Raw genomic sequence first — 18,271 nt, forward strand, 5'->3', positions numbered from 1 at the left:
TTTAGGAGGTTGTCCTCAGACCTCAGTTAGCTGAGAAAAGGCCAAAGTTGCCAGGCTAGTATTGAAAGTCATAATATACACAAATTTTTATTCTAATGATCGCCATTAGTATGTAATGTTGAATTCTATGTAATATGACTGTTTCCAAGTCCCAGAAGATGGCTATTGTAATAGCACTCTGCAAAAAATTTTAACAAATTTGCTCAAAACTGTAAAACATGAATACATTTAGCATGCTTTATGAAAATAAAAAATATTTTTAAAAGGTATCATTTGATAAAGTTGCCACCTAGGTTTTATAAATGTCTGGTTGGTATTTTAAATAGCAGTTAATATTATCAACAAAAGATTCTGAAAATAATCTGTGCCTGTAGTGGCATTTCAAATGTATTTTAGTAACTGCCTGAAGATCTGAGAGTAAAAAGAGTCCTACTATTCAGTTTTATAGACCTGGTAATTGTAACAAAAACCTTTAATCCCAGTGGTGCATGACTTTAATTCCAGCCCTAGAAAGGAATATAAGACGGGGGAGACAGTTCTCAGACATCAGTCTCCTTCTGAGATTCCAGGAGGCAGGATCGCCATTTCACACTGAGGTTGAGGTAAGAGCCAGTGGCTGATTGATTTGCTTTTCAGATCTTCAGGTAGAACCCCAATTTTCCCCTATGTATTTATGTATTTATTATGCTTCCAAACATGGCCACATACACTCTCTTATAACTGTCTTTCAAAACATGATGATTCTACTTCAAGGGATTATCTTCTGAACTTTCAGGAAAGGCTACACAATACAACACTCTGTTTATGTGGTACCCCATGAAGTTGTGCAACTGCTATATCAACTAAAACAGTTTTTTGTTTGTTTGTGTACTTCAATGCTTAAAATAAAAGGAAAGCCACAGTGGTATTTTTGTTCAGTTTTGCTTTTCTTAGATAAAATAACTGACTAATAAAATGCAATTGAGTGAATAGGAACTTTGAAATAAACATGAAATTCCCTGTCCAATTCAAGGAACTTCTCCAAAGTTGAACACAGTAATCACACAGTGGTTGGTTACAGACATGCCACTGTTGCAACGACACAGTCAGTTGTTGGTGTAACATGGAAAATTCACAACTGAGTAATACTGGTGGCGGGAATTCTACCGTAGCAGCCTGCTTAGCCCTTTCAGACACTATGAGAGGTGGCTTTCAGGGAAGCAGCTTCAATGTCAGTTTTCTTTGTCCTAAAACCAGAACATACAGTGTTTTGAAATAGGGTCTTACCATTTAGTTCTGTTGGGAAAGCAGCCATGGTGGCATTGCCTGAAGAGTTTTGGGGCTTGAAGGGTCTACTGACCAAAACTCACAGGTGATATCCCATACTGGCACTAGGAATTTCATCTAAAAAGACCATAAAAACAGTGCATCAAGAGAAAGAACCCTGTATAGCATCACAGGTCCAACTCATACCCCTTATTTGCTCAAACCTACACAAGGATCAAACACCTTGCCTTGGGATGCAGCCACCAAAATCTGTGCAAGAAATTTAGATTTTAAGAACCCATGGGTGTCAGTTATATAATGAGATGGACCTGGCAAACCATCTAGTTCACTACAAAAAATTCATTGTAGAAACTGAATCTGGAGCCACCAGGTTTAGCACTTCTAAGACTACACCATAAGTGCCACACTCTTACCTTAGCCAAGAGTCAAAATCTAGATATCCGAAGTTTCTCAAATATTATTTTTGCTTTCTTCCTCTATGCGTAACCCATGTGCCTGTCTTTTCTGAACCTGAATAGTCTATGCTCATCAATCAGCTGAGTCATACCAGGTGATACTGCCAACTCCCTGACTTGAGAGCCACTGTGGCCAGAATTGAGTTTGGTAACAGCATTCTCTGAGGCCCTTGAGCTTATGTTAAGGAGGGAGGAAAATGCAAAGCCCTTTAAGTCTTTGAAAATTTCAAGTATGCCTCACCTAAATAAAACCTTTCCAGCATTATCCTTCCCCTAAGACTGAGTGCTTCTGTATGCCCAGAAAGCCCCCCAGGATGAAACCTCACTAGTGGTCTGTCTTAGTTAGGGTTTCTATTGCTGTGAAGAGACACAGGACCATGACAACTCTAGGAAAACATTTATTTGGGGTGGCTCACTTACATTTCAGAGATTCAGTCCATTATCATCATGGTGGAATATGGCAGCATGAAGGCAGACATAGTACTAGAGAAACAGAGTCCTACATCTTGCAGCCAGCAGTTAGTGGCCTGAGTGTCACACAGAATGTGAGCATAGGAGACCTCAAAGCTCACACCCACACTGACACACTTCCTCCAATAAGGCCACGCCTACTTGAATAAAATCACACCTCCTAATAGTGCCACTCCCTTGGATGCCATCTCCTTTCAAACCACTATACGGACTCAACCTCTGAAACTATAAGCCACCCCAACTAAATGTTTCCCTGAATGGAGGTCTAGATGTCATGTGAAGTTGTGAAGGTGACGCCTGGATTGCCTTAGAGACCCCAAGACACCAAAGCCATGGCATATCCATTGAAGAAAATTGCTAACAGGGAGTGGAACCAGTCCAGGAGAAAGAAGTATGCTGCAGTTACTAAAACTGAAAGAAGTTGGAGTTCTGAAAAGCATTTTGACATCAAATATGGAGATGGAGTTTGGAGTTAGTCCATCTGGTTTCCAGTCTTGCTTTGGTTCAGCATTTCCTCACTATGCTCCCTTCTCTACATTTTGGAATGGTAATGTATATCCTGTCCCATTATATGTTGGAAGTATATGACCCTTTTTGATTTTTTTATAGGGGATTACAGTTAAGAGATTGCATGATTCTTAGAAGAGACTTTGGACTTTTAAACATTGTTGAGACTCTAAGATTAGACTATGGGGACTTTTGAAGTTGAACTAAATATATTTTACATCATGATATTGTTATAAACTTATGGGGCCAGGGTGGTTTTGAATTAAGTTGATCCCCATAAACTCATAGGGAATGGCACTGCTAGGAACAGTGGTTTTACTGAAACAGGTGTGGCCTTGTTGGAGGAAGTGTGTCACGGTGGGGATGGGCTTTGAGGTCTTCTATGCTCGGGCCACTCTCAGAGTAATCATAGTTCACTTCCTATTGCCTGCAGATCAAGAAGAAGAACTCTCAGCTCCTTTCCCATACCCTGTCTGCCTGCATTCTGCCAGCCCCACCATGGTAATGAACTAAAACTCTGAAACTGTAAGGTACTCCAGTGAAATGTGTTCCATTATAAGAGTCACTTGGTCACGGTCCCTTCACAGCAACACAAACCCTAAGGTAGCTTCATATTTGCTGTTTAACCTTTATCAGTTACCATTAAGTTCTCAGCCTGTTCAGTTATCAATGCTTCCATCACTCAGAAGTAGGGTCCTGAGGCAAAGGATAAGCTCCGCTCAGTTTCTTCTTCCTCTCACGTGTTCTCTGCCCTTCTACTATGCTACAACACAGCAGAGGCTCCCTTTAGATGCCTGCATCATGCTCTTGAACTTTTCCACATGGGTTATTTATAAATTACTCAGCCTATGTAGTTTTTAATGGCACCCAAAATTAGACTAATTTTCTATTTATTTCTAATTTCTCTTATGTATGGTACATGAGTGTGTGTGTGTGTGTGTGTGTGTGTGTGTGTGTGTGTGTGTGTGTGTGTGCAGGATGCACAGGGCAGAGGGCACTGAGTGTTTTCTACTGCTCTCTGTCTTATTCCATCAAGTAAGGCCTCTCACTGAACATGGAGCTTGCCAGTTCTCAGCTAGGCTAATAGCCAACAAGTCCCAGAAATCCTTTATCTGTTCCCTCCAGTGCTAAGGTTAGGTCCGTGTGCCTATGCATGGCTTATTATAGGGGTCTAGGGGTCTGAACTCAGATCCTCAAACTTATGTAGCAAGTGGCCTTATGCACTGAGCCATATCCCCCAGTCCCATTTTCTATTATTTGGTAAGAGGTGGAGAAATAAAAATGAAAACAACACAGCCATGTTACATCAAGAAGTAACTTTATCCAAAGGGAATTCACACAGAAGATACACGTGACATGAATTCATGGATGGTAAGTTATGCACATACTGTGACATCCACAGCAACACACTGCTCACAATTTTCACCCAGCTGCTAACTTACCTTACATCACCTTCATGAAAAATAGACTAGAGAGCATTCTTGAAGATGGCTTTCTAGGAAACACACGAAAGGAGCAAAGCAAGTCAAAACGCAGCACAGGCAGCAATGAGGCCCCGAATCTACTTTGGAAAAGTTGTCTGAAGTGAACACTTGGAAATTCCTCAGAAGACTTAAAATTTTAATGACCTTTAAAAAAAATGGATGAGGTGACTAGACCCATGGGAAGACTATTTCTGAAGATATGCACGTAAGAAATCATATCTGTGCACAGCATGATCGTGTACATATGTGTTACAAAGAAACGAAAGTCAATTTGGAGATTTTCATTTTAAAAATGAATGGCATTTGTTCACATAGTGGCACAACAGGGAAAATAAATATTTGATTACAAAAAACAAAATAGCATGAAATGAATTTGAGTGCTGAAAATAAGAGTTTTATAAAAGATAATTTAGACGTTGTAAATGCTTTTATTTCACACTGCAGTATGAATTAATAAAGTAATGTATGGATTACTTTAATTTGCCAGAATCAGAGCACTTATAAATAACAAATCTATAAAAACACAATCAAGATGAGTTGTTTAAAGAAAAAGTATTTTAAAAGGAAACAATTCTGGTAAGGTGGAATACAAAACTGCTAAGAACCAAACAGCAGGAAGATGGCTGCCAGATGCCCAATGCAAACATGAAGAAGGGACTGCGGTTCTGAGCACCCTCTGGGGCTGAGCAAGCTCAGTGGGCCCTGCTTCAGAGCCAGAGAAGCCCCTCTGCTACTGCATAACAAGCACCGAGAATCTGTAAGCCATTTCTGTGCTTGTTCCTTCTATATGCAAAAGAAAGTCCTGAAAACCACAGTGACGTCTTTCCAAGCACAGAGAACTGAGATGTGTAAAACAATAATGGTTTCAAAATAGAGAAAAGAAAAGAAAGAAAATCAGTCTTTGCCTCCTCTATTGAATTGTTGCTAATGAATCACGCTGTGGAGCCCAGGGTCCTGAAGCATTGGTCATGGCCCCATAAGCAGTCACGTAGACTGAAAAACCTGACAACAGTAAAAGGCTTCTAATGTCTATTGTACAATGGCCAAAAATTAATTCAAAACCAAATGTGTAATGAATCTGAGGTGTTTCTGGGCTTGCTCAACTTCACTGCAGCCTTGGTTCTGAGACACACCTGATGCACCTTCTGTCTTGCCATTCAACAACAATAAACCCTGTCTGAATACCTTAGCTCGATTCAGGTTACTTCATGTATTATGGGTTACAGTCATTTTACTGTACAAACTAAGCTTCCTGAACCTAAATGCTTAGTTATAGAAAACAAAGACTTCAATACCCCCTGCTATTCTGAATCAAGTCAATAATCAAGTCAGAATCTCTAGACTGTATTGTGTTAGAAAGTTTATTTTAAAAATTGTAGGCTTCAACTTCATTCAAAATCTTTAAATGTCTTTTGGCTTTGGATAGGGACAGAACTTCTAAACTCTGAAACACCCCTAAACATATTTATGACATTTTGTACTATGTATTTAAGTGAAAGCACTGACAATTAGAAAAACAAAATATCAACCAAGTCTGAAGCACATCGAAGATGCTCTTAGTTGATAACTAATTCTTATGTAAAAAAAACAAAGCATATCCACCTTATGAGTAGGCAAATATGTCTTCCTCTTTAATATGTGGTAAAATTGTAAATCTAACAAAAATTGTGCTAAATAAAAACGTGTGCTCTGGCCGGGCGGCGGTGGCGCACGCCTTTAATCCCAGCACTCGGGAGGCAGAGGCAGGCGAATCTCTGTGAGTTCGAGACCAGCCTGGTCTACAAGAGCTAGTTCCAGGACAGGCTCCAAAGCTACAGAGAAACCCTGTCTCGAAAAACCAAAAAAAAAAAAAAAAAAAAAAATGTGTGCTCTGTGTGGATGTGTGCAGGTGCACACTGAGGACAGAGGAAGACATCAGGTCCCCAGGAGCTGGAGTCACAGCCAACTGTGAGCTGCCTGATGTAGGTTCTGGGAACCAAATTCAGGTCTTTTGCAAGAGCAATATATGCTCTGAACCCTCAGCCATCTGTCCAGATCCCTAAAATAAATTTTATTTGATTTACTTGAAATGTTTGATTTGCATTACCTACTTTAAATGCTTATAAGACTGGGGTTGCATAAACATGTCCAGAGTGAAAGGATGCAGAGTAAAAGTAAATTTAAGAAGCCCTGTGATAGAGGTGCACGGCGTCAGGTTAACAGCTCATAAGAAGATGGAGACAACCCTCACTGGGCTACGCAAACAAGACTAGTCGATCTCCTCTGAGCCAGATCTCAGCCATAAGTGCTTTCTGAGAAGCCTGCAGAGAACGAAGACACAGGCAGCAATAGTGGGACTCAGTAACACTGACTCGTGCTAGGAAAAGTATTTGGCATCCAGATTTCAGACAAATGTTACAGAATCTATCCCAAAAATGTGGTGCTCAGGAAGCAGTACATTTCAAAGGGTAAAGTTGAGGTAATTCTATTCTTCAAAACAAGCATGCTAAGTCCACACTATCTAAATGTAGCAGTTGAAAAAGTTTCAAAAAAGTTGAAAAAGTATTTGTATGTGTTGTTTTTTTTTTTCCTTTTTAAATGTATCAGGTTGTATGTGTAACAGAACACATTCTGGACTTAGGAAATAGTACATTATTGAAATGAAAAATGGAATTTTGATTAATAAATAACTGGAACTATATGTTTAAAGAAAACAAAAATATCTTTAAAAGGCAAAAATATCTAAATAAATCTATAAAAATCAATGTGCAGGTGCATAGCAAGAAAAGAATAAAAATGATCTCTAACAATTATGCCATTAGATAGAAAAATAGGATGATTTCTCAATTATTTACTTTTCTTTGTTACTTTGAAACATATTCTGTGTAGCTGACTGACCTAGAACTTACTATGTATGCGGGTTGGCTTCTGATGACCGTCCAGCTGCTTCTATCTCTCAAGTACTGGGATGAAGTATCATCATGCCAAGCCTACAATAATTAAATTTTATCTTAAATGTTTGGTCCTCACAGCTTTAACAGACAAAGCAATCCAAATCACTTAGCCAACTTACACTGATCTAAGTTATATAAATGCTGGGATGACCTATCATTTGTACTTCAACAGAAGCTCAAGTGTCTTGTTTATTCAGTAAAAGAAAGGCCAAATCTGACCATGTTGTGAGCAATAGTTCACAGTGAAAAGAAGAGATTTCAAAAGGCAAAACTGTCTTGTCTACAACAATTTTCTCCCTGGTTGATTGTACATTTTAAAAACTGACAGGCCAGGCAGTGGTGGTGCACACCTTTAATCCCAGCACTTGGGAGGCAGAGCAAGTGGATCTCAGTTCAAGGCCGGCCTGGTCTACAGAGTTACAGGACTGGCTCCAAAGCTACACAAAGAAACCCTGCCTTGGAAACAAACAAACAAACAAACAAACACAATACAATACAAAACAAAAAACTGAGTAAGCCCCTTGCTTTTCATGAAGACCGAGTGAAAACAGCTTTGTATAATGCATAATGCATTATTGCAGCATGAAAAGGGACAAAATACAGAGTAACAGATAACAGTTCAGTACTATTTGTCTTAAGGAGCTCTCTCAGTCACAAGTACAGAGTATATTTACTATCAACAGTATAGCAACCTGCAAACCACATCATCTTGTAATTCCTCATTTGCTCTGACTACATTTTAAAATGGAATTTTCATTATATAAAGTAGACAACAAACCGACAAATTCCCACTTTTCCCACATTAAATACAATTCCAAATAGCACTCTTAGAATTTCTATAAATCACTAACAATCATTGAATTTACTAAGCAGAGACAGACTTGCTATTGTCCTTTTCAAAAAGTATAAAATGTATGCTTTAAACAGATAAAATACGTACAAAAAGATGGGTTTCTATCCGGAACACTGTGGGTGAAAAGCATATAAGGTAGATAAATCATTCTGCATAAGAGATGCCATTGCTCCACACAGCTTAGGAATTCTGGAGGTGTCCTGCCTCCTACTTCACAGCGGGGTTTTTGGGAGGAAGGAGTTTGTAGGTGTTGAAGTAGCCCACCACCTGCTGGGGAATCTCTGCCAAGACACACTGAGCAAGGGCTTCTTTTGGAGCCTTGAGGAAAAACAAAGTCACAGTTACTATTACCAAATGGAGATTTGCTGGCTTGCATAGTTGTCTCTTGTAGCTTAACCTGGCCTTGAACTCACTATGTAGTCAGGTATGACCCGGAACTTTCTCCATCCTTCTAACTCTACCTACCAAGTGCTGAAATTGCAGGCATACACAACCATTTTGGCTGATATTCTGGCTGTTTGATAAAAGACTAGAGATAACTCAGCAGTAATTAAAAAGTAGTAATTCCCAGCCTCTAGGTTTGTGCCTTAGGAACAGTCCACATAATATAGGAAAAGTAATTCATGGTATTTATAATTGCCATCATTATCAGTGCTAGTATGTGTCAAGTTCCTGGGTGCCACCCATTTCATATTTAATAAGTCTGCTGTTGTTATGCCTCTTACTTTTTGAGGCAGGGTCTTACTATGTAGCCCGACCTGGCTTGGAAAACACTGTGTAGACCAAGCTGGCCTTGAACGTGAGATGGCCTGCTTCTGCCTTCTGAGTGACCTTGATATATTTCCTGCCTCTGTTTGCTGAGTGCTGACACCACAGGGGTGTGCTTAGATGCACGGCCTATTGTTTGTAATGCATCCTTAGCGTTTCCTTTTTAAGAAAGCCACATTAAAAGGTTGTTTTAGAGCTGGGCAGTGGTGGCACAGGTCTTTAATCCCAGCACTCGGGAGGCAGAAGCAGGCGGATCTCTGTGAGTTCGAGGCCAGCCTGGTCTACAAGAGCTAGTTCTAGGACAGGCACCAAAGCTACAGAGAAACTTTCTCTCGGAAAACCAAACAAAACAAAACCCACACTGTTCTACTTGTGCCTAGAGACTTTATGTCAGTCACACAAAGAGTTTATTATTCTCATAATTACTAAATGCAACCCCCATTTTAATTACCTATTAGCCTGAGTAATACCATGAACTGATTTTAAAAGGTGTTTTGAATATTAGTTACCATTCTGTTTACAGGAGTGACGTAAACAGAATAATTCTAAATGCTTTTTTTCCTAAACAACCCCTTCATGGAAGGCCTTCATATCAGCATTTGTAAAAACACCGGATATTGCTTTTAAAGTCTGCTCATAAGTATCCCATGCTATGGATATACCATAGTTTTCTTCATCATTTACCTGTTGAAGGATATCTGGGTTGTTTCCAGCTTTTTATCTATTATGAATAAAGCTGCTAAAACATTCACATATGGGTTTTTATTTTTGTTTTTTAAATATGTGGATATAAGACTATATTTCATGTCGCATTATACATTAAATCCTTCCATGTTCTCAAAATGGTCAGCCTGATCTACACTGAGAGAGAGAGAAGGCAGAGTCAGGAGACGCCATGTAGCTGCTGAAGGAGACAGATGCTGGACCCTTACAAGTGCCTCGTGCTGATACACAGATTAATAGAAATGGGTTAATTTAAGATGTAAGAGTTAGTTAATAAGAAGCCTGAGCTAATAGCCATGCAGTGTTGTAATTAATTTAGTTTCTGTGTGATTATTTGGGTCTGGGCAGCTGAGGAATGAACAAGCAGTCTGTGTTCACAATGAGCCAAAGGAAAATTTTCCTTCTACAAGGTGTCTTTGCCAGACAACTTTCACAGCCACGAGGAAAGTGATGAATACAAAGTAACAAAAAAATCTTAAAATATTCTTAGCAATATTATTTGAAGTTTATCATTCTGTTATTATATCAAAAGCACAAAGGATAAACAAATGCCCAACCAAATCGAACCTCTCACATGCAAAAGCAAAAGCATCCTGTTTAAGTCAGAAAGAATGGTACTCACATTCTGGAACTGTCTGAAAGGCACGAACTGAACAATATCTCTTATGGCCACCTCTCCTGATGGGGAACGGAGACTCCCCCCATCACCATCCAGAAACTCCATGGCACTAAAGTCGGCTCCCCCCACTCCCACGATGATGATAGACATGGGCAGCTTGGAAGCGTTGACGATCGCGCGTCTAGTTTCATCAAGGTCTGTGATCACACCATCCGTGATGATCAAGAGCACAAAGTATTGCTGCCAAAAAGGAAAACATGTTCCCCGAGCAGGTGAAGGTCAAACAGTAAAGGACTGGCCTGGGTTAGTGAGCAACTGCTTCACTCAAATCACTGCCAGCGTGTTTCTGGGCTATCAACAGATAACAGAGCCTGTAATTCTCTGACGACAAGGATCAACTGTAGATTCATTAGAAGTGCAACACATCACAGAATAGGTTGAAAAAAAAATACACAGAAGACCTCTAAATGTCAAAGACAAACCTTTCAAGTAAGCAGAAGAGTAAACACTCATTAAACATGTCAAAGACTGGGACAAGGGAGCAAATGAGAACTCCACTCTCAACAGATCCCAAACTTCCAAAGAAGGGTTATCTGCCCAGCTAAAACACACGCTTCAAAAAAATTTTTGGTTTTTTTTTTGCCGGGCGGTGGTGGCGCACGCCTTTAATCTCAGCACTCGGGAGTCAGAGGCAGGCGAATCTCTGAGTTCGAGGCCAGTCTGGTCTACAAGAGCTAGTTCCAGGACAGGCTCTAGAAACTACAGGGAAACCCTGTCTCAAAAAAACAACAACAACAAAAAAAAATTTGTTTTTTTTTGATGAAACTTTCCCGAGTATTTCTTCCTTTAATGCACAGAAAAACATTTAAAGTGAGTGTTTTCCAGAGTTAGCATTGGCATTAAAGATAAAGGGCAGGACTAAGATTTAAGATAGTAACTTATAGTATGGAAGTGTTCTCTCTGACCCAGGCACTGTTTGCACTTTAAATGAATTATCTTGTTTAACTTTTCAACACCTACACAATGGGGCTCCCTACAATCTCTGCCCCTAATTTTAAATATACTACAGCTTGAAAGATTTGATGACCAACATCTGACTGGTAATGGTCAGCCAATTCAAACTTTTGCATTATGGTAAGTGATACAAGACCAACAACTGATGTACTCAAAGGCTTTCACATGAAGGATTTTTTTTAAAAGTTAATAGCCCCCCTTTTTGTAGAATCTAGTAAATTACTTCTGAAGCCAGAAAAAAGACTCAAAAATGTAAGCATTATTTAGTGATCATTAATAGCAACAGATACCTCTCCCAAACCAATGCTAATTATATCATTACTCCTTACTCTTGACTTATTATCCTGACAAATTCAATAAACAGTATGGCAACCAGGAAGAAGTACCAACCACACCCTTCCTGTTTCTGAGCCTAGAGCACTTACAGATGCTGTCCTCTGCTGTGTGGCTGCAGCTGCAAACCTGGCCACATGATTTATAATTGGAGAAAAATTAGTTGGTCCATAGAGTTTTATCTGAGGAAGACAGGTCCTATAAGCCTCTATAATGCCTTGGATTCCTAGATCAAAGAAAGTAGTATTAAAAATCCTCAAATATAATTTGTTAAACCACAGTACTGGGAAGCACAACTATATACATATTAGCAAATTTCTATAAAATTATAAGGTTATAAAGCTAACTAATTCTAATTATCTAGGTGATACAAGTAAGGGTCAGGCATGGTATAATAGACGGCATTAGTTTAATATTCACATAGGCTGTTTCCTGCATTTTCAGTAGAAACTGTAAACAGTTCGGCTTGCCAGTATTATGAGTAGCAAGTTGAACAGGGCTATATATAATTCAATGTATATAAACAGACAGGGCCAGCATCTAAGCAGATGCTTTTAGAACCAATTGCCTGTTTTCTCTAGTTCTTATACTCTTTTCCTGGCTCACAGGAGCAGCAGGTGAAGAGCTAGTCCCTTTAGGCTGGGGAGAGCTGGATGAGGTGTTACATCTTCTGTCCCTGCACTCAGGAAATTGAGGTAGAAGGAGGCCAAGTTTATAGCCTGAACTACATGGCAAGACCCTATCTTATAAAAACAAACTAAAAAAGAAATATAGAAAACAGTTGTGATCTAGCTACAAGTCAAATGAGTAAGAAACAGATATGCTACTATAAGTCACCAAGGTGTAGGGCTATTTCTGTTAAAATAGCGTGGCCTGGATATGGCTAGTATCCTGGTGTAGAGTCCACAAACGAGTATCCTAGTAGGCGTGTGTTGATTCTATCCTCAATGACAGTTTACGATGCAGGCAAATGCTATAAATCTCAAAAGAATTCCCTGTGCTATGTTTTGAGACCACAGAAACTTGTCTGTGGTGTGTTTTAAAGATGTTTTAATTTCCTATTTTAGTGTATTTTAAATTTTTATTCATTTGTGTGTAGTGTGTATGTGTGTGGTGTACATGTATGGTACCTGCAAATGAATATGCAGCTATGCACACCTGTGCATGCCACACAGACACCAGAACAAGGTGTCAGGCGTCCTCTTCCATTGCTCTCCATCTTCTGCCTTAAAATAGGGTATAATATGAACCATTTTGGTTAGGCTGGCTAGCCAGTGAACTCTCCAGGTCTATCTTTCTGTGCCCTCCGAGGTAACAGGAATGTCCAGTCATGCCAAACTTTCTACGTGGCTGGTTGGGATTTCAACTCAGGTCCTCATGTTTGTATAGTAAGTGTTTTTTTTTTTTTAAATATTTATTTATTTATTATGTATACAATATTCTCTCTGTGTGTATGCCTGAAGGCCAGAAGAGGGCACCAGACCCCATTACAGATGGTTGTGAGCCACCATGTGGTTGCTGGGAATTGAACTCAGGACCTTTGGAAGAGCAGGCAATGCTCTTAACCTCTGAGCCATCTCTCCAGCCCCTATAGTAAGTGTTTTTATTCACGGACTCATCCCTCAACCCTGCAGAAAACTTTTCAACCCAAAACAGATCAAGGACAAGAACAAAATATCAATTTTCTCCTCTTAAAATTTAAGAGTTCCAAGAAACTCCTTTTGGTCATATTGAATTTAGAAGCAAGAGGCCTTGAGCAACCTGTGAGAACAATTCTCACGGAGATGTGATTTTACAGTGATAAACTGATAGTGTATCTAGGAATTAGTCTAACAGTAGTAACAATAACATTAACCACAGCTAGCAACAGCACCAACTGCAATGGAATACACTGTAGAAAATCTGAGCATGTAATTCCAGCAACAATAGCTGTGGTGAGTTGAATAAGAATGGTCCCCGTAGGTCAGAGATGAATGCTTGGTCACCAGGGAGTGGCATTATCTGAAGGGATTAGGTGTGGCCTTATGGGAGAGAGTGCATCACTGGGGTGGGGTTTGAGGTTTCAGAAGCCCATGTTAAGTTCTCTCTCTTCTTCCTATGTCTTCCTGCATGCCACCATGCTCCCCACCTTGAGAATAACGAACTAAATTCTGAAACTCGTTTTCTTTTGTAAAAGTTGCCATGGTCATGGTGCCTCTTCACGGCACAGAACACTGACAGAGAGAAGTATCCTCTCCACTTGTATTATGACGCTTGCTTTGTATCAGGAAGGGCGTTAGCGATTTACTCCCCTCACAAAGTCTGAAGACTCACTTAACACTGAATTACACTGAAATACTTCCTTGCACTAAAGCAATAAGTAAAATGCGATTTCTAGGCAACTAGGCTAATGATGTCTTCAGAAAAATAGAATTTAACTTCGGTGTCTTAAAGCCTTACTTTTTTCTATGTAGCGTATCTTTGATCTACAACCAAATTGGTTTTTTTTTTTTTCAGACTATAAACTTAAAGTGAAAATGTTATTTGCTTGATGAGCAGACCAAGGATGGTTTCACACTATTTATAGAGCATAAAACTTCTAAAATGAGTTGTCAGGTGACATAAGTATATTTAGTATATTCTAAAAACAATTTCAATTTCAGATAAGCACCAACGTGAGGTGATTTTCTGCCAAACAAAACAGAAAGCTAAATGTGTCACAACCTGAAATTTAGAGATGAAATATGAGTAGCTCTAACCTGCAAGGAAAAAGATAAGAATGAATGAGGTGGTCTTCATGTTTGGCTTTTTGACTTTACTCACCATTACAATAGGGGTTTGATGGGTTAAAGTTCATTGGAAATTCATGAGACACCTGTCAAAAGAAAAAAGGGCTGGTGAGGCCTGTTTGCTAGTCCAGAATAAAGTTTTAAAAGGAGATTGCTTGCCAGCTCAATCCTTTCCAGGCCTGAGTCACTGGAGGACACAGACGGCTCCACCCCCAGACTTCTTGGTCTGGAGGGCACTATCAGCCAAGAGCCTACCCAATGCCTGTGGCACCTGGCAGTCTGGCACCATCATACCAAGCCCAAGGTTTCTAGGCCCATGTATGCAAGAGAAAAGCAACAGCTCCACACCATGCCTTGCAGCTGAGGCAGGCAGGACTCAACTATGAGCCACCTGTGACCCAACCAACAGCTATAATGCCAGCGTGGTTGGGCACCACTATGGTAAGCGAGTATAGGGTGGGGGAGGGGAGAGAGCACACACTAGAGAGGAGAGAGAGGCAAAACCATTCATGGGCTGTGGAGAGAGGCAGATCTGAAGACGTAAGGTTGGTGAGGAAGAGGCTGACGTGAATGGCCTGCTAGCCACCCAAGTCCAAGGTGATATCCCAGCCTGGGCCAGTATGCCAAGGGCCAGGTCTTTGTCTGAGGACCTGAAACAGTCAACAGTGACTGAGGTGATGTCTATGGCTTCTGTTGCCACTGACAGCTATGCAGAACCCTGTGGTGTGGGCCACCACCTGGAGCCATGTTGGTTGTCAGAGGGCCATGTCAATCTGGGTGGCCTGCTGTTGGGAGCAGGGAGAATCCCCTGATCTGAGTGCCTACAGCTGTTCTGAGCACGAGACCTTCAGGAGTTTCTGATGGCAGAGTGGTTTCTGGTGGGTTTGGCTGGGGCGTGGCTAATTCTGCCCCTGAACACAATAAAGGGGGCATTTTTGGGGAATTCAAGGATGACCCGTGTCGTTGTATGTCTGTCTGTATGTGTTTGTGTATTTTAACCTCCAGCCCCTTGCCTGAAGCTCGGTAACTGGATAAAAGAGCATCGAACGCAGACACGGGGGCGCGGTGCTTGGCAGCCTGCATTGCCACCTGGGGCCATGGTGATACCATGGTTCCTGCTGAGAACCATGTCTGGGTCTTTGACCCTACCACAGCCTGGATCTGAGTTGATGTCCCTGGCCTGTGATGCAGAGTGGGGAGGTGCAAATGCCCAGTGACTAGGTCGCAACTTATCACCTAGCTGTTGTTTGAGGGCTGTGCTGCCACCAGGGTCAAGACAATTGGAGTGGCCGGTGCCTCATCTGAGCAAAACAGTAGAGCTGGCCCTAGTGGTGGGAGTGTGGGTGACCTGGACCTGAGGCCCTGAGAATAGAACTGGCCCGGCTCCTTGCTGCAGACCACACTGGGTGAACTAGCTTGGGCAGTGCTGGAGAGCTTGCCTGGGTAATGATGATGAGGGAAAGCTGGAGGGCTGACCAGCCCAGCTACCACCCAGGCCCAGAACCAGGACTATGAGTTTGCCCACCCCAATCTCATCTGTGAGACTGGGTGGGCAGGTGAAGGGGATGAACCTACAGATCTAAAACAGCAAGATCTTCACAACACAGGACAACAATGGGATATCCAAGAGGAGCCCTAGTGAGAACCTATTATTGCATTATTGATGGCTTAGCAGAAGTCAGAGACCTTGAGCTTGACCAATGACTCTGGCAATGAACACTTGCAAGTAAAGATGAATGGAATAAAGGGTGATCTGTGTGAACTCAACAGGCCACACTACAGCTTCCATGATGAGATTCTTCTCCTTTTTGTTATTGTTGTTTGGTTTGGTTTGGTTTTGGCTTTTCTTTTAAATTTGGTTTTGTTATTGGGAGGGGGGCATTGCAAGGGCAAAGGGCAGATGTGAGGGTACAGGAGATTAGTGGGATTGGAATGCATGATGTGAAATCTACAAAGGATCAATGAAAATTAAAAAAAGACGGGGAGGGGAGGAATTACCTGCCACTGAGGAGGCACCTGAGCTCCAAAGCCGAAAGCTGGAAACATCTTATCACTAAAAGAAAAAGAAAACAAATCCAATTATTTTAGATATAATATATATTTATTCATATTTATGAGCTTAGATTTAAAAAATCCAGAGCCATAAAAATTATAAACAAAAAATTACCTAGCACTCCCTTTACTAATGCCAATGCTAACTCTGGAAAACACTCACTTTAAATGTTTTTCTGTGCATTAAAGGAAGAAATATCTACAGAGGTTTTTTTGGTGTGTGTGACATGCATGTGTGATATATACTTGAGTATGTTCCTCTATTGCTCTCCACCTTAATGCCTTGAGAGAAGCATAAATTACAATTTATGGGGCAAGAGATAGCTCGGTAGTTAAGTGCACTTGTTCTTGACGAGGGCCTGGGTTTATTTCCCAGCACCTGCAAGTACAGCTCAGGGGATTCAATACCTCTGCTGATGTCCACAGGCTCCTGCACACATGTGGTGTATGTACATGCACTCACGCACACATATACACATTAAATAAATAAATAAATGAAATATGTCTCATAACCCACTATTTTCCATTTAAACCTCATATTTCACTGAACAAATATGAAAAGCCAAAAACAAACAAATAAACAAACAAAACCACATCTTTTTTTTCCTTTAAGTAGGACTGTTTGGTAAAAAATTAGGCCTCAAACGACGAGGTTATTTGTAGCATTTACTTATGTCATTTGATGTGAATATTCATACAATTGACCATAGAAACATTGTGGGAAATGCCAACTTTCTGCAAGAAAACATACGTCCATCTGGAGCCTGCCGTTTATGGACACAGAGTGTGGCCCTGAATATAGAACACGTGAAGTGGTATTGACATGCCCAGGGTATGGGTATTCCCCAAGAGGCACAGTGAAGGTGGCCATCGTGCCTTACTACAAAACCCCACGGAACACAGTTTTCTACTGGAGTAGTCTTTGTATGCTCACTCGTACTTACGACGTTTACTTATTTATATGTGTGGGGTCACGTGCTTGCTACAGCGTGTACGTGGAGAACAGAGGGCAACTGAGGTCGTCAGGCTCGGCACAGGCGCCTGCACCTCACAACCACTTCACTCGTACTGTATTATTAATTCTTAACATTCGAGACTTATTTTCCATTAAAGATAGAACCCATGTCATGTCAAAAATATCTTTTTTTTTTTTGCCCAGTGACTAGGTCGCAACTTATCACCTAGCTGTTGTTTGAGGCTGTGCTGCCACCAGGGTCAAGACAACTGGAGTGGCCGGTGCCTCGTCTAAGCAAAACAGTAGAGCTGGCCCTAGTGGTGGGAGTGTGGGTGAGCTGGACCTGAGGCCTGTCTCTAATGTTGTTTAGAAACTTCCATAGATTTTCTTTTTAAATTCTTTTACTAATGAGTCTATGAACACCCAAAGGGGACACCAGCTCCGTCTTTATCCCTTCCATCTCCCAACACTGATTATGGGCACAAACAACCATGTTAAGCTTTTGAATGGGTGCTGAGGATCTAACTGAGCGTCTCTTTCTTTCACAGAAATCGCTCTTACCCACTGAGCCATCTCCCCACCCTCTTTCATGAATTTTCATATTAGAGAATGTGAACACATACAAATTATTCCAAGATTTCTGCCTCTGTTGTCTTAGCAGCCAGGTACAATGCAAATTATAAACAAATCATCGATTTTTTTTCTCTTAAACATTTTCAAGTTTACTTTTGGTATTAGACTTCTCATTACTCTGAAAGGGGCTTTGATATGGGATATGAAGCAGAAGTAGCTGCTTCCCTCCTTTAATAACAGACACTGGAGGCAGTAACTGTACTTACTATAGGAGCCTGCCAAGATCAGGTGGCCAGATTCCAGCCCAAGGAGCTAAGTAGATTTTTTTTTTTTTTTTTTTTGCAACATCACATTATACCCCTAAGAGGAAATAAACATGCACTGCTGGGCCCCTTTCTCCTCTTCCTACTGTCTAAAGAAGAGCAGAGATCTTGTCACCAGAAACAAAAGCTATAAATTGAGGGTTGCAAAGACATCGGGACAGTCCTGAACTTACT

At 40.8% G+C, this 18,271-nt stretch overlaps 1 protein-coding gene across 2 annotated transcripts in view; it reads right to left on the reverse strand.

Moving 5' to 3' along the window:
* Positions 1 to 7,636: 7,636 nt before the first annotated feature.
* Cpne3 (copine 3) overlaps positions 7,637 to 18,271 on the reverse strand; it is a 42,691-nt gene continuing 32,056 nt past the window's right edge. For both annotated transcript variants that reach the window (XM_038347932.1, XM_038347933.1), the window contains exons 12-16: positions 16,193 to 16,247; positions 14,229 to 14,280; positions 11,519 to 11,652; positions 10,083 to 10,319; positions 7,637 to 8,287 (exon numbers count right to left, since the gene is read on the reverse strand). In XM_038347932.1, the coding sequence (XP_038203860.1) occupies positions 8,177 to 8,287; positions 10,083 to 10,319; positions 11,519 to 11,652; positions 14,229 to 14,280; positions 16,193 to 16,247 (589 nt within the window). In that variant the 3' untranslated portion in view covers positions 7,637 to 8,176. The remainder of the gene's footprint in view (positions 8,288 to 10,082; positions 10,320 to 11,518; positions 11,653 to 14,228; positions 14,281 to 16,192; positions 16,248 to 18,271) is intronic.

This window comes from Arvicola amphibius, chromosome 11 (assembly GCF_903992535.2).
Source record: "Arvicola amphibius chromosome 11, mArvAmp1.2, whole genome shotgun sequence".
NCBI classification, from domain to species: domain Eukaryota; kingdom Metazoa; phylum Chordata; class Mammalia; order Rodentia; family Cricetidae; genus Arvicola; species Arvicola amphibius.